General features: G+C 32.8%; 1 protein-coding gene across 2 annotated transcripts in view; it reads left to right on the forward strand.

The window, feature by feature from the left end:
* Window positions 1–22,366, forward strand: part of LOC114325583 (serine/threonine-protein kinase SIK3-like) — a 122,847-nt gene that overhangs the window by 50,195 nt on the left and 50,286 nt on the right. For both annotated transcript variants that reach the window (XM_028273681.2, XM_028273684.2), the window contains exon 4: window positions 15,278–15,409. In XM_028273681.2, the coding sequence (XP_028129482.2) occupies window positions 15,278–15,409 (132 nt within the window). The remainder of the gene's footprint in view (window positions 1–15,277; window positions 15,410–22,366) is intronic.

The raw sequence follows: 22,366 nt of genomic DNA on the forward strand, positions 1-22,366 counted from the left end.
ACCGCGCAAAAGATGGAGTGACAACCTTCCATAGAGGTATCAATCCGCCAATGAACAAGCAGAGTTGCTTATAAAGAGGAAGAAGAAGAAGAAGAAGAAATTTTGCTTAGAATTTGTCCCTCTCTCGATTTGTGGGGTTATTTTTAATAAAGTAATTTTAACACCGAGAAGGGGTGACATATACCCCAGGCTAAAACCACAAGTTGTTATTGTTAATTTTGTTTCTTGGGGTATCCTTTATCTGCTCACCAATTTTCGTGAAAATGAAAGGAGATTTACCGAAATCGAAGGTCATAGTTGATTTTTACTTTCAGTGACTGCACTATAGAAAGAAAACTAATTGAGATGCATATATTTTGCGACCTCATAAATTATTAAACGATATTTAGTCGCCAAATAATTAATTTAAATTATTTTACGTATGTACTACTCTCTCTTAAGCCGGGAATACGGGATGGTTTTCTTGCGAAGGGGATGTAGCTCAATAGTCGAAATGCGCGTGATTTAAGAGTTTATTCTTAGAATATAAGCTATACGAATTAAACTACTATTAACTTTTTTTTTTTTAAATTACCTACAGTTTTTCAGTGATTTACGAAAAACCGCTTCAAAACATGCATTTTTTTCACGAATAATTAAAATCTTTGATCTTTAATAACTTAAAAAAGTATTGACTTATTTTAATAAATTTATATAATAACTTATGTTGCTTATAATTTGTCCTTTTATTGATTTGTGCAGTGTTTTTTTATAAAATAATTTTCACCCCCGAGAAGGGGCGGTATCCACCCTCAGGGTAAAGACGCAAGGTGGACCATGTCACCTTTGTTTCTTGAGGTATCCTCTAACCACTGACCAATTTTCGTGAAAATCGATGAAGGTTCACCGAAGTTGAAGGTAATCGTTGATTTTTACCTTCAGTGACTGCAGTATACAAAATAAATTGCAATTTACTGATCTAAATGCGCGTAATTTGGGAGCTTATTAATTATTAAATGATATGTAGTCGCCAAATAATTAATTTGATGTATTTTAAATACAACTCTCTTAAGCCGGGAAGATGGGGTAGTTTTCTTGCGAAGGGGTTGTAGCTCAATAATCGAAATGCACGTGATTTAATAGTTTATTCTTAGAATATATAAGCTATAGGAATTATATCCGCAATACGATATATTTTAAGTTTTCTCAGCATTTTTCTCTTAAGTTAAATCAATTAAAGGATTGTTTGGAGGTGAAGGGGATGAGCTCAAAAATCGAAACTATATAATTTCAAGAGCTCATAAATAGCTCGTAATTCTGCCGCAAAAACCGATTCAATATTTCTATTTTTAAGTGTAAGTATTAAATTCCTGCTCAGTGGAACGAGCTCAAAATTTTTAATTTGCGGAATATGAGAGCTCATAAATCAGGGCTATTTGTTTTTTAATTTTTGCAAGTGGGGGGGGGGGCAGCTCAACACGGGTCGAACAGTCAGTTGACACTATAACATGTTATTTTTTACAAAAATATATTTTTTTTTCAACGTACTATAGATACGCTACTGAGTGTCTGTACACTTTTAAATCTTGTTACGAATTTTTGATAAATTTCAAAAGCACAACACGATTTCTTTCACAGGTTAAGAAAATTGAACTTATAATAAAAATTGCATCCTTTTAAACTGCGGGAGGTAAATTTAAAACGCTCAATTAGACACACATACTCTCCAATAAATTTGTGTACCCCTATTCGATCTTTTTCTTCTTATTTGTGGTAATCTTATCTTACCTATCTATCCTATATTATTTATTGAACCAAATACCAATTTCAAAAGCTAGTTTCGAACCCATGACTCGCTCTCCACCAACGATCTAACTACTGTTCAAATTATACCAACTGGTGACCTTTTTCAAAAGGTACACATTAGTAGTTACTTCTTCCTCATATCTGCCTCAATTTTCTTTATCAAGTTTGCAACTAGTTTGAAAACCACTTCCAGGAGGAAAATGTCTCGGTAGTTATTTTAGTTTGCCCCAATTTCAGTGTTGGAATTAGGATATACATACATCCATTTCTCTGTACTTCTATGGATTTAATTTCTCAATGAATATTATAAAACAGCAATAAACAAAGTGAAACATAAAAACAAATGTGCCTTCGCAGTAGAAAGAAATAGCTACATTACATAATGAAAATAAGAAAAAACCAAATGGTGTAGGAAAGAAATTCTCGAATAAGTGAAAGAAAATTGCTTGAAAAAATATAACAACACGAAAAACTAACAAGATAAAACCAGTATAAAAAATACGAAATTTGTAAAAACAGCAAAACAGAAAAGCTGCAAAGAATTGGAAATAAAATAAAATAAAGATATACAACGAAGTAGAGCCAGTTCTAGTGTACTAAAAGATTTCGGAATGGAGGCAAGGGAAGAAAAATAAAGTCAATCATGGATAATAGAAATAAATTAGAGATGATAAGCACTTCAAAATCGAATATAAGAGACGAATTTTTAAAAAGATTTAAAAAATTCCAAGGATTATAAAAACCGCTCTCTTAAAACACTTTTGTAGGTTTATTTAATTACTCCTAATTCCTTCGGTCGTTTTTTACACGTTAACGACTGTAATTAGTAAGGGTAATTAAAATTAATTGCTTCCACTTTTAACTGTTATAATTAGGAATAGTTTTTCCTACATATTCAATAAACCTTTTTTTTCAATTTGAATGAATTTAAAATATAATCGAAAGAGAAATAAAACAAGGTAATAAAAAAATTATAGGTCGTTAATTTTAATCTAACATTAACAGCTAGGAGTGGATCAAGTCAACGCCCACGGTCATTCATAGTTTGCTTCTTCTTCTTCATGACCGATGTGAAGTTATCCATAGATTCCATCCATAGATTTTTTTTTTTCAAAATATCGCAAAAATACTGGGACAATAGTACTACCAAGCAAGTATATTATTAAATTAAAGGAAACCAATAGTAAAACTTATACTTAATATAAAATTTTATATTAAAACCAATTTTCCACACTTTGCAGTTCATATTCTCAAAAAGCGAAGAAATACACTTTTTATTTTGGATTTTAATTTTCTTTATGAAATAATGCTTATTAATAAACAACATATCCAAAAATTGAGGAGGAGTGTTTTCACTTAACAGAAAAAATAAATTTTAAAGATTGTATGTGTGCGATTCTTATGGAGGAAACATGTCTTAGTTAATCACCGCAAAAACGGAGAATACACTTTTTATTTTGGATTTTAATTTTTTTTAAGAAAGTATGCTTATTAATAAACAACATATCCAAAAATTGAGGAGAAGTGTTTTCACTTAACAGAAAAAATAAATTTTAAAGATTGTATGTGTGCGATTCTTATGGAGGAAACATGTCTTAGTTAATCACCGCAAAAACGGAGAATACACTTTTTATTTTGGATTTTAATTTTTTTTAAGAAAGTATGCTTATTAATAAACAACATATCCAAAAGTTGAGGAGGAGTGTTTTCACTTAAGAAAAAAAATAATTTTTAAAGATTGTACGTGTGTGATTCTTATAGACGAGACACATGTCGTAGTTAATCACCTCAAAAACGGAGAAATACACTTTTTATTTTGAATTTTAATTTTTTTTAAGAAAGTATGCTTATTAATAAACAACATATCCAAAAATTGAGGAGGAGTGTTTTCACTTAAGAAAAAAAATTATTTTTAAAGATTGTACGTTTGTGATTCTTATGGACGAGACATGTCGTAGTTAATCACCTCAAAAACGGAGAATACACTTTTTATTTTGGATTTTAATTTTTTTTAAGAAAGTATGCTTATTAATAAACAACATATCCAAAAATTGAGGAGGAGTGTTTTCACTTAACAGAAAAAATAAATTTTAAATATTCTATGTGTGCGATTCTTATGGAGGAAACATGTCTTTGTTAAACACCGCAAAAACGGGGAATACACTTTTTATTTTGGATTTTAATTTTTTTAAGAAAGTATGCTTATTAATAAACAACATATCCAAAAATTGAGGAGGAGTGTTTTCACTTAAGAAAAAAAATAATTTTTAAAGTTTGTACGTGTGTGATTCTTATAGACGAGACACATGTCGTAGTTAATCACCTCAAAAACGGAGAATACACTTTTTATTTTTGATTTTAATTTTTCTTATGAAAGAAATTAAACCATTAATAAATAACATATCCAAAAATTGAGAAAGATTGTTTTATTTTTTTTATTTATTAGATATTCAAAAATTGAAGAGCGTTTATAGTTAAAAAATTTGCATGTTGGCATATATACTAAGTACTTTGAATAAAAAGTGCAACACCTCTGATTTCAACGGATTTTATTGAAATTTTCACAGACGTCGTAATGGAGTTAACTCATTACTAAGTAACTTTTTTAATTGTTTTATAAAACTTTTTTTTAAATTTTTTTTAAACTATTTAAGCTTATAAAACTTATTTATTGGTTTTTTGGATATTAATGTGATGATTAATAATATTTTTAGTGTGGGAAACACTCCCTTTATTTTTATTTGACTAGTATTCTTGTGAATTATGATTTACCCAACCATTGTACCATTAGCTGTTAAACTCTTATTGAATAATTATTATTACTCATAAAAGAATTTACCTAAGCTTGTATGCAATCTGCCGGTATAATACCATTTTTGAGAAATGACAAAACCGATTTCTTTTGAAAGTATTGATCAGCTTAAAGAAAATCTTGGTTATTTATTACTTATTCATATTTTAGTTTTCTGCATTTTTGAAATGAATTTAAATAAATGACAAATGCCATAGTCTAATCCTACTTTTAGAGGGGCATTGTATTCATATTGTAGCTGATTAAATATATTCCTACACCTAGCTTTAACCGCCCAGGTAGTTTGTTATTAATCACCCTTTATTTTAAGAGATTAGTTTTTGAACAGTACTTTTGTAACTTTCCAACCCATAGGATTAAGGGATTTAACATGTTTCTGCTAATAACAATAATTGTTCGAAAACCTATAAAATCTCTGATAGAATACTTTTATACCTTGTCTAGCCAAAAGAAAGAGTGATCACGTGAATATCATGTGAACTCATGAAATATTTTAGGTCTTTGCCTACAAACAGTAAAACTTCAGCAAACAGTCAGAATTTGTCGCAAACAGTTGGTCAGTGAGAGAACAATAATACAGTCGTCAGTGTTATCCCATTTACTCGTGCTGGTCGACATTTCGCTGCGAGTTTCTTCAGCTTCTTCTTGCGATTTTGTTTGTGTTAATAAAGCCCAGTCATTAGCATAGCCGAACTTTGTTGATGTTGTTGTCGACATGTCTGCGATGTAAAAGCTAAAAAATGGTGCGAGTACCGAGCCTTGTGGTGACCATTTTTGAGTTTTCTGGTGGTACTTATCTCGGATATCATAGTTACTTGAAATACTCTGTCGGTGAGCATATTTTCTACTAGTTTAGCGTTGAATTTGCAAGGAAAAGTACGTACGAGTTTATACATCATTCCTTCTCACCAGACTGTGTCGAAAGCTGCTGACAAATTTATAACAGAGCAGAATTTTTTTAGTTTTCTTTAAAAACGGGCTTCTATATAGGTACAGAGAGATAACACCTGGTCTGTGCAACCTCGATTTGGTCTAAAACCTGCTTGTTCAATTGGGATAGCTTTGAGGATTGTTGAGCATATTCTGTTAAACATAAGTATTTCAAGTAGTTTATACGTTATAGACAGTAGAAAAATTGGTAGATGGCTTTTTGGATAGTCTCCCTACTCTCAGTTAAAAAAATCATCGATTACGTTATCACGCCCAGATGGATGACTTCACTATTATGATATATATACCAGTAAATCATAATTTAAAAATAAAACTTGACTTGTTTCGGTATTTCTCTCCAAAATCGGCCAATCTCGAGAAAATTAATTTATTCCAACCTAAACACTGTATATGCCGCTCAAGTCACCCTTCTGACAAACATTGGTACACTGTATGGCATCGTTCGGCGCAGCGCACGGTTGACCTAATTTAATATAATTTTTTAACGAATTGATCAAATCAAATTTTGCAAATTGGAAATGAAAGAAGAGCAATAAAGCTATCTTAAAGTTATAATACAAAGAAAAAATTATGGTCATAAGTACAGTGTGGGCGGAAAGTGGAACTTACATGAATTCTGTTTAAAAAGTATTTAACAATGTGTTACTAATAGAATTTTAGTTATAAAACTCTCAAATTTGCTCAAGTTACTTTTCAAATATCATAATATACGATGCGTCATTAAAAAAATCTCCAATATTTAAATCAAATGACACGTCGACGTCTCAAAAAATGTAATTTTTGAAAAATTAAATTGTTATCTAATTATAATAAAACGATGTTGGGTTTCAGTAATTTAAAACTTGCCCGTGGTTGGACCAATTACAAAAAAGCAATACGGCGGTTTTGAATTACTCCTCCTATGTAAAAAGGAGGTATAATATATTTGTAAATCAACAAAAACGGTTTTTGAAAAAAAAAAGCTTCCTTTTTTTTCCGAAACAAAGTTTTCGATCTACATTGACTCCCCTAATCTTTATACTGCGTGATTCTGTCTACAATACTTTTTTGACTAATATCAGTATTAATATACTTACATAAGTCTTAAACATATAAATACAATTAACACAATACCAAAAACAATATTTATTCGAAATACCAATGCACGCCCTTGTATACAATGCCGATAACTGACCTATACAACTTCTGGGAAGTAAGGACTCTTCGGGTGTTACTTTTCAAGAAGCACGTAGCTGATTCTTTGATCACGCGATTAAAATCCAAAATAAAAAGTGTATTCTCCGTTTTTGCGGTGATTAACTAAGACATGTTTCCTCCATAAGAATCGCACACATACAATCTTTAAAATTTATTTTTTCTGATTAGTGAAAACACTCCTCCTCAATTTTTGGATATGTTGTTTATTAATAAGCATACTTTCTTAAAAAAAATTAAAATCCAAAATAAAAAGTGTATTCTCCGTTTTTGAGGTGATTAACTACGACATGTCTCGTCCATAAGAATCACGAACGTACAATCTTTAAAAATTATTTTTTTTCTTAAGTGAAAACACTCCTCCTCAATTTTTGGATATGTTGTTTATTAATAAGCATACTTTCTTAAAAAAAATTAAAATCCAAAATAAAAAGTGTATTCTCCGTTTTTGAGGTGATTAACTACGACATGTTTCGTCCATAAGAATCACAAACGTACAATCTTTAAAAATTATTTTTTTTCTTAAGTGAAAACACTCCTCCTCAATTTTTGGATATGTTGTTTATTAATAAGCATACTTTCTTAAAAAAAATTAAAATCCAAAATAAAAAGTGTATTCTCCGTTTTTGAGGTGATTAACTACGACATGTTTCGTCCATAAGAATCACAAACGTACAATCTTTAAAAATTATTTTTTTTCTTAAGTGAAAACACTCCTCCTCAATTTTTGGATATGTTGTTTATTAATAAGCATACTTTCTTAAAAAAAAATAAAATCCAAAATAAAAAGTGTATTCTCCGTTTTTGCGGTGATTAACTAAGACATGTTTCCTCCATAAGAATCGCACACATACAATCTTTAAAATTTATTTTTTCTGTTAAGTGAAAACACTCCTCCTCAATTTTTGGATATGTTGTTTATTAATAAGCATTATTTCATAAAGAAAATTAAAATCCAAAATAAAAAGTGTATTTCTTCGCTTTTTGAGAATATGAACTGCAAAGTGTGGAAAATTGGTTTTAATATAAAATTTTATATTAAGTATAAGTTTTACTATTGGTTTCCTTTAATTTAATAATATACTTGCTTGGTAGTACTATTGTCCCAGTATTTTTGCGATATTTTGAAAAAAAAATCTATGGATGGAATCTATGGATAACTTCACATCGGTTTCTTCATGTGCCTCATCCTTTAAGGAAATGGGCTATCATCATGGCCCATTTTACTCTGTTTGCAGCGGTTCTGAAAATTCTATTGTTGTTTTCCAACCCACTGGTAATTTTTTCAACCAGGACGTTCGTCGCCTCCCCGGTCATCTTTTTCTGTCCACTTTCCCTTGTATAACTAATCACATCAACTCATACTTTTCATTTCTTAATATGTGAACAAAGTAGCTCATTTTTCTTTCCTTGTGTAAAGTGATGCACACCGGAATATGTTTTTTAATCGCGGAGTAATCTACAAAAGAGAAGAGGAACAACTATTGAACATTTCTCACTATGCTCAAGTGTGCTGGCGCGAAACCACGGCAAAGTGAATCGAAGGTAGAAGTATTCAACATGCTGTATCTCTGGTAATTTTTCTGGTAATTTTGCTCCGATCAATCGGAAATTTTCAGAGGGTATTCTTGTCGTTATGCACTTTCATTTACAATAATAAAGAAAATCAAAAATTTCAAATCATACCCCCCTTAAAATGAAACACTTCTAGCTCTCCTCTACTCCATCATTCTTCCGCGAATCCGAAATCCAAACGTCGAAACAAAACGAAAATGTAATTTTAATTACAATTCGTTGTAATTTATTCCTGTGTATAAAATATTCAGTAAAGTCAAAGAAATTCGCTCAAAAAATGACCATAGAAGTGACTCAAGTGAGTCAAAAACAAAAAAGGGGTGTGTGTACTTTGTACCCACGTAAGAAGTTATACTCCTATTATTATGATTTCAAGGAAATAAATATATTTTAAACAGTTTAATTGTATTTTTATTTACAATTCAACTAATTTTAATACTTAAAATAATACCAAAAATTAAAAGTAACTCTAATACGTCATTTTTTATGAACTGTAGTCTTCCCGCAATTACTTTTCCCTTGACAAATCGTAGAAAATCTAAAAAATGTCAGATTTTTTACAAATTTTTTTAATTTTCTTTTCATCATATTTTAATACTATTAATTATCCTATTCCCAACGAAGGCAAATTCAAAGACACAAAAATTATAATAAATTTATGTACCAAAAACACCAATATATTTTTTTCACACTTTATTTGCATTGATACATACAACAATGATATACAACAATGTACAAACTACAGGGCTATAAAACTGCTTAGCCACACCATGAAAATATGGGAAAGAGTAATTATTGATAGACGGATACGTGAAGAGACCGAAATATCCGAGAATCAATTTGGCTTTATGCAGGGAAGATCAACAACAGATGCAATTTTCAGTATAAGGCAGTTGATGGAAAAATACAGGAGTACAGAAACAAACGCTCATATGGTATTCATTGATCTTGAGAAAGCATATGATAGGGTTCCTCGAGAGATTCTGTGGTGGGCACTCAATAAGAAAGGAGTCCCTGGTGAATATGTAAAGATTGTGAGGGATATGTATGAGGGAGTAACGACTAATGTTAGGACAGGTGTGGGAGAGACTGATAAATTTTATGTGAAAGTAGGATTGCACCAAGGCTCTGTGCTTAGTCCGTATTTATTCTCATTAGTTTTGGACCAGATAACAGCGAAACTACAGGGTAACATTCCAAGGTGCTTAATGTATGCTGATGATGTCGTGTTAGTAGGAAATAGTGAAAGAGTCTTAGAACAAAAACTGGAACAGTGGAGACAGGCTCTGGAGGAAAAAAGGTTTAAAACTTAGTAGGACAAAGACAGAGTATTGGCAATGTTCATTTAAAGATGGAGTTACTACAAATAAAATGATATCTTTGGATGGTGAACTGATTGTAAAAAGCAATAGTTTTAAGTACCTGGGATCGGCATTACAGAGTAATGGAGAAATAGATGAAGATGCATGCAGTAGAATTAGGGCTGGATGGATGAAGTGGAAGGAAGCGAGTGGTGTGCTGTGTGACAGGAAAATTCCAATGAAGTTGAAGGGAAAATTCTATAAAACAGCCATAAGACCGGCTATGATGTACGGAACTAAATGTTGGGCAGTGAAAAAGAAAGAGGAACAACGAATGCATGTGGCGGAAATGAGAATGCTTAGATGGATGAGTGCAGTGACAAAATAGGATAAAATTAAAAATGAGTATATTAGGGGAAGTCTAGGTGTGGCACCAATTGATGCCAAAATGAGAGAGCATAGGTTGAGATGGTGTGGTCATGTTCAACGTCGAGACGCTAATTACCCAATACGAAGAATTGCTGAAGTGCAGATTCCTGGAAGGAGTAGAAGAGGAAGACCAAAGAAGACGTGGGGGAGACGATTAAGCAGGACATGTTGGTAAAGGGGATTAACATTGATATGACCCAAGATAGAATTGTGTGGAGAAATGCAATTAGGGAAGCCGACCCCGCATAGGGATAAGGCAAAGAGAATGATGATGATGATTTGCATTGATACATACGTAACTTGAAGGATTTAGCAACTAGCTTCATACTGTCGGTGTGCCCGTACCTACTTCATACTATCGCTTTTATAAAAATTCACTTTCAATATTTTTCCCAGTCGCACCTAAACAAGTATAACTTCAATAAATGACAGAATATTTCTTAAAACTAATGGAGCAACGTAAAAAAAAACGAAATGAAATCAGGTGGAATATAGATATCAATAAATAGAATCGTCGACCCTGTTTTTATTTTAAATTAAGTGTATTGTGTACAAAAATGGCATTGATAGGAACTATAAATTTTTTTATAATCTGGAAATACTGCAGGTGTAAATCTTTCCAGGAAGTGTATATATTTTGTTCTACTCCCGCAATTGTTTACGTGGGCTTAATGATGGTGCAATGCTCTATCGATTTCTAAAAAAAAGTGTTATATTAATATTATCGAGGACAAAAACTCGTGTAGGCCGAAAAACTACAATGGCTTTATAATGTAGCATATATTATGTATGAAGTATATTCGTACTTGAAATAAATTTGATCAGTTAACACGGGGACACGTTCAAACCCCCCAAAAGGAACCTCCCATGTTTTTGGGGGGTTTGAACGTGTTTCTCCAATTTTTAAATGTCCTAAGCCCTCAGTTGCTTTAAATGTATGTAACCTATAAAAAAACCTTGATTTAATCTATTTTGACGTCTATAAAATGGGGAAAATCTTCAAATACCCCTAACTAAACAACCAATTTTTCGGGTTTTTGAAGGGGGCGCAGCTTACGGAAAAATTTGGAAAAACAAAGATTTTTTGATAAAATACAGAAAATATAAAAATAGACCTGTAGCTATCTCAAAAAAAAGTTATACTCAACCTACGGATCTGTAAAAAATGGACATGTTTTGTAAAATCCTTAACTTATGCTCGTAAATTTTTTGTATCCCACCTAAAAATAATGAAAACGAAAAAATGTTTTTTTTTGTTGGTAGGGGGAGGGGATAGCGGGTTAAAATTGCGCTGTCTTATTTTTTAATCACATAGAATGTAAAAAAAAGAATGTTTGTGTACTTTGTACGCACGTAAGAAGTTATACTTCTATTATATGTATGATTTCTTAAAAATAAATATACTTTAAACAGTTTGTTTTAATTTTTTTTAAACCACAAAATAATTTTGTGCTTACCGCTTTCAAAAAAATTAAAAAAAAAAGTATAAGATTGCTCCGGATTCGAACTCAAGACCTCTCGATCTCTGGCCGAATGCTATACCAAATACGCTACGAGGACTGTGTCTGTATCGGTTCGGACGTACCTAATGACAATTCACGGTAACAAACAGACAAGCAGGTGAAGTATAATAAATATACAATAAAATGTTTTAATAATACTCATCTTACTCCTGAGGAAGACAAATCCAAAAGATACAAAAATTATAATAAATATATTTACTAAAAACACTAATATATTCTTTTCCCACCTTTTCTTGCACTGCTATATTTATACATAACTTGAAAGATTTAGCAACTAAACGCCATACTGCCTGTGTGCGCATGCGCGCAGTATTATGAAATTTTACTCTCAATCGCGCCTAAAGAAGTATAACTTCAAAAATGGAAACAAAAACATCAATATATTTTTTTCACACTTTATTTGCATTAATACGTAACTTAAAAGATTCAGAATTAAGCAACTAACTTCATGTTGTCAATGTGCGCCTACTTGATACTGTCTTTTTTATTATATAATTCACTCCCATCAATGTTTCCCAATCGCGCATAAACAAGTATAACTTCAAAAATTGAATTCTGGGAGTGAGGGCATTTTGCCTATCTTAAGGGGGATCCTATTGAAATTTTGCACACGTTCCAATCGTATCATAAGCTTGTCTGTGTGGAATATGAATGCTCTAAGTTTCAGGAGTCGAGAAATTTTAAAGGAAAAACTCCCATTGTTTGGACATTTTTCCCAATTATTGCTATTTTTTAAACAATAAATATTAAAAATGTATAAACATTTTCAATTTCGTTGCAACCTGTAAAAGCAACAGCATTGTAGTCTAGTTCAATCGGAGAGTGCAGAAAGAGTCTATACCGGTTTCGGGTATTTTTTGCCACACCATCAGTAGTCCCATATCCTTTTGTCTATGAGATTTTCAAAAAATTACGTTTTTGAGATTTTTTTTTTTGAAAAAATTTACTCAAGTCTTAAAGCTCAAACTTTTTTTATTTAAAGTATGTACGTATGTATTTTGCAGACAAAAATTACAAACCATTATCGGCTTGCCTTGCTGTTAAAAAAAGCTGAAAATGGAATTTTATCAGTTTACCTTTTCAAACTTTGAGGTTCATTTAAGGCCTTAAGAGTAGTTCGAAATTAAATAATGCTATAGGCCGTTTTTTAGAGCATACTTTTCTAAAATGTTTGGTTTTTGATTTATTGTTCTAGGACAAACCTCAGAAAAAATATTGGCTAAAGAACGAAGCCATGTTTTCCGTGAAAATGATCGATACGCTTTAACAAAAATGGCCGTCATCGGCAAACGAAATTTAAAAAAAATAGAATAACTGGAATTCTGTACTTCTATGGACTGAAGTTTAAGAGGTAGAAAAATAAAAAATATTAAAAATAGTCAAGCAACCAACTTAATTTATATTGGACCACTTGGCATGTATTGACTCTTAGAGAACATATGAAGGTGGAAAAAACTATAATAGACGATAATATTGAAAAGAGACAGCTGACATGGTTCGGTCACGTTAAAAGAATGAATGAGACTCGTTGACCGAGAAAAATATTAGAGTGGATCCCACCGGAGAGAAGAAAAAGAGGACGACCACGGAGAAGCTGGAGGGACAATATAATGGAAATATACATGTATGTAATACAAAACAAAAACTACAAGCGAAAAACTATGTACTACTACAAGAATAACAATGTTAAAATTTCTCCAAATCAGGACGTATTATATGTAATTATTATTTTATCAGTGCAATAAAAAGATCAATACATACTTCTTTAAAAATATTTGTTAATTCATGAGCTTATAATATACAAGATGTTTGTTTATTTCATAGACTTTTGCATAACATATAGAAACAAATATTTTTTTTATAAGTGTCAAATAATTTCTTCGTTAAAATTTAAACGATTTCAGACCACGTGCTCGTGCTGTCTGCTTCTTATTTACGTTTTTTATTTAAATAAAATATGACCTCTGCGTAGGTTAAAGTCAGGGTCGGACTGACAAAAGTGACAAGCGGTAATCTAGTACACAAAATATGTGTGCTGCGTTATCTAAATCCAGATTAGTAGCGTTTACGTAATATTTTAACCACCGCGGTGGAGATTGCAATCAATTTAAGTTAATTAGATCACACAATAATTTGCAGGAGAAGAGATAAAAACGGTTTATTTGCTAATTGATTAGGCACAACAACACCTTGGTTAAACTTTTTATGCTGTCAATTTATTTATCAACAAATCTATAGGAAATTATATTAAGAAAGGTCTTTATTTTCTTTTAATACATTGTTCTTAACGTGCCGTATCAAGTTGGCGATTAATATGGCGAAGCTGTCTCTGTCTCGAGCTATTCTAAATAGTTACTCTGCTTTCTTTATTCCTGTTCACTCCCTGATATTCTTCAACCAAGATGCCTGTTTTCTACCAATTCCTATGTGTCCTTCGATTTTACCCATCATAATAAGTTGAATAATATTATATCGGTCTCCCCTTACTACGTGTCCAAAATAGCCCATCTTTCTACATTTGCTGTTATCAAGCAGCTCGAGAGCAGCATTTGCTCTCTTAAGAACTGCCACATTTGTCAGAATATCCGTCGAATACATCTATCTATCTATATATTGCCCTTTATTTGTCCAAAGTTGAACGTAGGCCTCCCCCTTACTTTTCCATTCTTCTCGGTTCAGTGCTAATCCTGTCCATCTGGTCCCGCGTATCTTTTTAGGTCATCCGACCATTTCATCTGTGGTCTGCTCTTTCCTCTTTTATGGTTCCAAGGTCTCCAGTGGGTTATCGCTTCATTCCATCTTCCGTCTCTTTGTCTGCTGTTATGTCCTACAAAATTCCATTTGAGAGTAGCTGCATGTTTGTTTACGTCTTTCACTTTGGTTTTATTTCTGATCCATGTATTTTTACCCATCTAATACCCAGCAATGTAAGTACTGGTAGGACACATTGATCATATACTTTTGTGCGGACGTATTTATAGGGCTTTTGATTCAGTCATTTGTTTCGAGCTTCTGTCATAAATATGTCGTATAATCCCTGTATATTAATATTATACACAGATTATACAACATATGACAGAAGCTCGAAACAAATGACAATCGATGAAAAGTCCTATTGGGAATATTTTTGGTTTTTCAGGATATAGCTCATCTTTCCGAATGTCACCCATGCGACTCTTATTCTCCTTTTTATTTCTGCTGTTTGATTTTCTTTACTCATTTTCATTATTTGCCTAAGTATATGTGCTCCTTGACTTTCTGTATTGTACTTATTCCTATATGCATGGTTTTGTTGTCCTCTTCTACGTTTCCTCATATATTTAGTTTATGTGTAGTTCATTATTTAGACCCATCTAGTTTGCTTCCTTGTCCAATTGTGTCATCATTTCGTTAAGATCTTTAAGAAGCAAATAATTACATGCTATGTTAAACATGAATTAGATGTGGAATATTGGTTACATATTTCATTTTAATTTGATTGATTGTTTAATCAGTTAAATATTTATTTAATTAAAAGATTTAAAACAATAGAAAATACAAAAAATAAAAATAGTAAATACATAGACGTGAAGATAGCCACGATTTTAGTGACATCAATCCAAATGATTATATATAACTGAGCGGCGCTGATTAGGCCCTAATCTATTACTGATATTTTTAAAAATTGCATGACTTTATACTTATACATATGCTTTTTTGACTTCCAGTTGGCCGATTTTGGATTTAGTAACCAATTCACAGAAGGTTGCTTGCTATCTACCTTCTGCGGTTCTCCTCCATACGCGGCTCCTGAACTATTCCAAGGCCTCAAATATGACGGGCCTAAGGCAGATATTTGGGTAAGTGTACAATGTTATAGATTATAATAATATCTTACGTAGACTAATAGAAATCTCAATGTCAAAAAACGAAAAATATTTCAAAACAAATAACAATAGATAACGATTAAATTATTGATTAATTAATAATTTAAATATCAGAACTAGATTATGAGATTTTTTGTTCTATAGTTGTTTTCACGTCGAGTGAGTCCACATTACATAAAATGACTGCCAGACCACCATAAACGTATTCAGACAGAGATTTTTGCAATCTTGCAGTGTGCAAGAGAAAACAACTTAAGGGCCTTCGAACTGCAGCGGGTTAATATATGCACAAATAGCCAAGCACCCATTGGGGCTCTTATAAGCCCTAAGGTGAACTCTAAGCTAGTGTGGGAATGTCGACAAGAACTTGACAGACTGGCACAACATAACAGTGTTATACTGGTATGGGTTCCAGGTCATCGGGGCATATACGGCAACGAAAGAGCTGATGCACTTGCCAGGAGAGCATCAGCTACAAAATACCTGGGTCCAGAGCCGGCCGTGGGAGTGCCAAAAGCACCGTCCGCGAACGTAAAAAAGCCTGGATCCGAAACCAACACAACTCACACTGGGAGGGCACACCAGGTCAAACACATGGCCAGATTGTATATCGGACGAACATGTGCTAGTAGGAATCAGGAATCAGCTCAGAGTCATGACAGGTATTCTCACTGGGCAGTTAAGGGTTACCTGCATACAATGGGGTTGTTTTATGGAGACTTGAGCTACAGACTCTGTAACAGAGAACCTGAAACAATCAACCAATTCTTGCATGACAGCGAGGCATTGTATCGAAGGCACCAAACACTTTTCGGAGACATCGAAGTGACTCAAAATATATATGGCACCCACCCACTAGACCTGTATAAGCTGGTACAGAAACCCATTCCAGAATTCTGGAATGTAATTAACTTTTTTCAAAGTTAACTCCTGTTCAGTTCCTGATATTATGCAACCAATACAACCTCTTTTTGCTTATGTCAAAATTGCCATCCAAGATTAACCTAGGATTTCGGAAATCCTAACCGAGGCGTAGATATAACTTTGAACTGCAGAATATCTACAAGCATACGTTTGGTGGAAAAGATATTGTCACTATAATTAAGCGAAACCGCCTGCAGTGGGCAGGACATGTAGCCCGGGCCCCTGAATCGAACATGATAAAGAAGATTCTAACAGCGCAACCCGTGGGAATGAGAAGACGGGGTATACCAAAGCTGAGGTGGATGGACGGGGTAACACAGGATGCCGAGAAGATCGGAGTCGGCAACTGGAAAATGCAAGCAAGGGACAGAACAGAATGGCGTAGAAAGCTTGAGAAGGTCGAGGCCCTATAAGGGCTGTAGCACCAAGATGATGATGATGATGATTAACCTAGGGCAGTGATCGGCAAACTTTTTAGCCAAAGAGCCAAATATGAACATTACAACCATTTAAAAAAATTGTGAGCGAAATCTGCTTGTTCATCAAACTTCTATTACACTAAATAAAACCAAAGGGTCTAGTCGGTTAAGATAGTGAAAAATGCTCCCAGCAATATTCCAAAAATAAAAAAGGCACATATTCTACATCGAAAAGTATTCAACCAAAAAAAATTTAAACCCCTGCCCCATCCATAACCCCCCAAAAAATTAAAACGTAATTTTCGTTTTTTCGAAACTTCTATTTTCTTTCGTTTTGTAGGGTTTTATTTCCTACAACACTGTATTTTTTACAAATTTTTTAGCGCAAAATCCAATTTTTTTGTAAATGATGAAATAAACCAAAAGAACCGAATGACTGAAAAGAACCGAAAAGGGGAAAAACAGCAAACGTGAGCTTTTTTAGCTCATCATAAGAATTGGGAATACTATTCCAAGCGTTGAAAATGATCATGTCTTCCTTCTCCTGGTTATTCAAAGCAGACAACTTGTGTTATGAACATTTTTTCTTCTCCAATATTTCCAATTCAACACAAAGACTTTCGAATTTAGAGCGCCATACCTCCTTGTTTTTTAAATCCAGAAATTGTATATTAAAGCTATTAATGCCGGTACCCCGTCAAAAAAGCTCCGACAAAATAGCCCCGACATAATATCCCGCACACAAAATAGCTCCGACAAAATACCCTGCAGACAAAATAGCCGCGGAATAATAGCCCGCCGACAAAATAGCCCCGACAAAATAGCCCCGACAAAAAAGCCCCGACAAAAAAGCTCCCTTCAGAATTCATCATGAAATAATTCCTTAAAAATACATTTTTTCGGAAATGGTAATTAATTAGGTATCCTCTATTCAGATGTTTATCTTAACCACATTAAATAAAAATGGTCTTTTCAGAGAACTCGAGTCCTGCCTTCCCTGCCTCTTGGAAGTTTGAACAAAGTTAAGCGAAAATCAATGTTTATTTATGATATAAACATTTTTTTCTGTTTTCGGGCAATAGTAAAATGCATTTTAAATTAAATAAATTAAATAAATTTTTCCTTTTTGTCAAATAATTTAAATTAAAAAAAAGTTTTTGGACACCTTGTATAAATAATTATGTAATTGTTTATAAGAGGCTGTTTTAGCCGGGGCTATTTTAGCCGGAGCTGTTTTGACCGGGGCTATTTTGTGTGCGATCTATTTTGTCGGGGCTATTTTGTTTGCGGGCTATTTTGTCGAGGCTATTTTGTGTTCGGGCTATTTTGACGGGGCTTTTTTGACGGGGCTGTTTTGACCGGGCTATTTTGACGGGTCACGATTAATGCCAATTTCAAAAGGAAAAAATTGCAACTCGGTTATCGTAGCATTAAGAGGATTTTTGACAAATGCTAAAGTTTGTAAGTTTGATAGAAGCTTATTTACCAGAATAAGATATTTAAGTATATAAGCTAAGGAGCCAAAGAGGCACATGCGGTTCTGGAGCCGCACTTTGCCGACCACTGACCTAGGGGTAAGGCATGCATTTCTAGGTGTATCTATAGTGCCCTCGCATGCCTCGTGTATGTGTTTTTGTATTCGTATGAGTAGGCTGATTGGTTTTGAGGGAATTTTCCATATTTTTCTGCTTTCCGAAGCATTATCACGTATGCTTCTTTCCATTTCTTATGAAATCTTCTTAGTCTGAGCATCACATTTATGATGCTTTCCTTGAAAGATTTTTTAATGCCTTGTTCGTTACCCTGTCTGATTCTGTGTGAATCCTGATATTGAATAATTTCACTATGTGAAATGTTATCTTTCGCAAAAACACGAAGTCGCGTTTTTTGCAATGTTTCACTCTGTAAATTTCCCAAATGTTTGTGTAGCAATTTATTTATTTATTTGGTGGTCATATCTAGTAATTAGCAGGTTTTAACCAGTTTTGTCGGTTGGTTTCTTATTGATAATATAAATTCGAATGTGTATTTTTTATTAATAACAATATAACTATCGCAATAAAATCTGTTTGATTTTTGTTATGACGTATTTGATTATATTATGAAAGGTTCATCTTTTGGTAATATTTTTTTACGACAAGAAAAATACGTGCGCACTTTTTATCTCAGGATAATCGAATAAATCAGATCTCAGTATAAATTTAGGTAAGGTACAGGCAACAGAGAATTGCTAAAGACGGTTCAACACCGAAAAGTGTCTTATCTGGGACATAATATAGTGAGGGGAAATCAATATAAAATATTACAACTGATCCATAAAGGCAACATAGAGGGCCGTATAGGTGTAGGACAAGTTTCTTGGTTAAAAAACATTCATGAATGGACTCGGATATCAAATTCAGGACCATTATTCCATATTGCAGAAGATCGAGAAGCCTTCGCAATGGTGATCGCCAACGTCGGATAATTCCGATATGGCACGTGAATAAGAAGACAGGCAACAGTAGGAGACAGATACGGTTCACGAGTTATCCAGACAGCACAAAATTGATCGCCTAAATTGAAAACGGGAACATTGGAAACTGGCAAAATGTGCTATTTTCAGATGAAACCAGGAACCAGATGTAAAATCATTTGACCGCATTCGTGTACATACTTAGAGGGTAAGGAAGACAAGCAAGAACAGAAACTGCCAGATCCGTTTACAGATATAAAGGAGGAAGTCTCTTGTTCTGTGGAGGTAAATGGGCTATAGCCCAGGGCCGCAAAATTCAGGGGGCGACTTTCCGTCTCTGGGAGATTCGTCTCTGATTATGATCTGTAACAAAAAAGCTTTAACAGCTCGCAGGTATATTTATTTGGTTCTGGAACCTGTAGTTAGGCTCTAGAGAGGTGCAATGGGAGAAAATTTAATTTTTATGCAATGATGATGCATCTACACATACCAGCACATTGACTACAGATTTCTTTGAAGCAAAAAATATCACTGTTCTAGTGTGACCTGCTTGCTCACCCGACCTTAACCCTACAGAGCATTTGTGGAATATTAAAAGAAAAATCCACAAAACACTGCACGGCTAGTACAAGCACAAGCTGCTCTTGAAAAATGGAAAAACCTACCATAACAAAAGGTTGACAATTTGATTAGGAGCATGCCCACCTAAATTGAAGCTTCTTTAAGGGCTAGTGGTGGTAAATAACACTAAAAAAACATAAATAAATAAAAACAAATAGTTTCAATCTGTTATTTCAAGACTTTATTGTTTGATTTCGTATTTTGCTTTTTAAATTTTTTTATAATATAATATTCTAAAATATAATCTTTTTAAACCAGGTAATACATACACAAAACGAATTCTTCAAACAGATTTTTTTACTGTTTACTTATCTTATCTGTAATTAAAAATATGTTTGTTTTGGTTTGAAGGTTAATTGGGATAGGTAGAGCACTAAATTGTATGTCAAAGACCCTCGTTATGTGCATTTTAATTGTTGATTGTTATCATAACAAAGTGCTTTTAAAAAAATTAAATATTTAATTTTTTCTAAGAGATACAGTTTGGAGGTACCTAAGTAATATACGTATTTTGGCGATATTACTTTGGAGTTAAAGCAGCTTTTATGCGCATTTTTATCAAAACAGGTTATATTCACAACTTTAGTTGTTTTCACGTTGGTATAGAGTGAAAAAATTCAGTTTTAGATTCAGTTTCAGTTAGTGTAGAGTAGCGATTCCCAATCTGGTACGTGTATACCACTGGTGGTACATATCATTATTTGCGGTGGTACACAAAACGCAAAAACATAAACACCCAAAATCAGTACCGTGTTATCCATTCCTTAAACTTCCAGCATATATATTATAGTTAAATAAATAACCTATAGGATAGATATTTCAGTTAGGTGGTACCAAATTTAATAAAAATAATTTGGTGGTACATGACTCAAAAAGATTGATAACCACTGGTGTAGAGAGTTTATAGATCGAGTCACTAGAGAATGCTCTAATTACGGGGTTGGCGTAAATAGTAATTGTCAACAATGAACCGATTACAAAAGTCAATCATTTTAAATTAAATACCTAGGATTTTGGATAAACGAGACCCTAAATATTGATGAAGAAATTAAAACTCGGATAGAAATTGCAAGAGGAGCATTTATGAAACTTAGATCTATACTGAGCAATTCTCAGCTGAACCTACAACTAAGGATCAAGTTCCTAAAATGTTATATTATTATATGGATGTGAAACCTGGATCATGAAGGTTAACAAATCATGAACAAATTAGAAGTTTTCGAGATGTGGTCATATCGTAGAATACTCAAAATATCATGGGTTTAGCGCATTTCAAACATAAAAGTCTTAAACAGAATAGGTCAAGACGAAGGTGCATATAATGAGAGGCAGCAGATCTGGGGCATATAATAAGAGGCAACAGATATTGGATACTGCAGTTAATACTCGACGGAAGAAGTGGAATTGGTAGTTAGAAATATTCATGGCTCCGAAACATTCGTCAATGGACTACCTTATCAGCAGATGAATTATTACCAAATTATCAAAGAAGAAGAAGTAGAGTGGAGGAGAAGGTCCTAATACGGGCCTTCATTTTGTTTTTTTAGATATTTATGTTCGGTTTATTGTTAATACAATTGAGACCTTTTTTAATATTATTTATCTCTAATATACGACTGTTTTTATCAGTTGATTATCAGTTGGACGGCTTCTTGCAGAAAGGAACCAATCCACAAAAATGAGATTTTCTATTATATCATTCTTCGAGTTTTATATTGTTCAATAGTTCGATCATCCCTAGAGTATGCTTCCATTATTTGGTCTCCTTATTATGAGGTTGACAAAGTCTTAATTGAGAATATTCAAGTACGTTTTGCTCGATACGCTAGATTCAAATTGCAGATTCTCAATAATTTTAACAACAATGATGTTCTTCAGCATTTGAATTTGTCACTTCTTGTAAATAGACGAATAAAACTAGAAATGCTTTTTATACAGCGTGTCCAATTAAGTCGGCATCATATGGGAAACTTTTTTATTCTTAGTTTTATGAAAAAAAGTTATTCTTTATAAAAAGTTGTGCATGGTCTAAAACTTAAATACAACCATCAGTTATCAATTTTTTTAAGCCGTATACGACGTATGAGTAAAGTAGCTTTATTTTTCACAATATTGAAAATTGGTATAATGAAAAGTTGTTTGGAATTAAGAACTATATTTTAATATGCAATTTCATCCTTCTAATTGAAAAAACAATTTGATTTTTTTTTAATTATGGATACTTAACCAATATTATTTTTAGTTATTTTAATTATGATAACTCTTTTATTATTAATTTTACGAAAAATAGTTATTCTGTATAAAATGTTCTGCATGGCCTAACACCTAAAATGCAACCATCTTATATCAAATTTTGTCAATTTTATACGAGGTATATAGAAAATATGAATTCGCTTAAGAGTACTTAAATAAAATACATACCGGTATTGTTCACAATATTGAAAATTGTGATATTTTTTTTTTCAATTGGAAGGATGAAATTGCATATTAAAATATAGTTCTTAATTCCAA

This window comes from Diabrotica virgifera, chromosome 3, assembly GCF_917563875.1.
Source record: "Diabrotica virgifera virgifera chromosome 3, PGI_DIABVI_V3a".
Lineage (NCBI taxonomy): Eukaryota > Metazoa > Arthropoda > Insecta > Coleoptera > Chrysomelidae > Diabrotica > Diabrotica virgifera.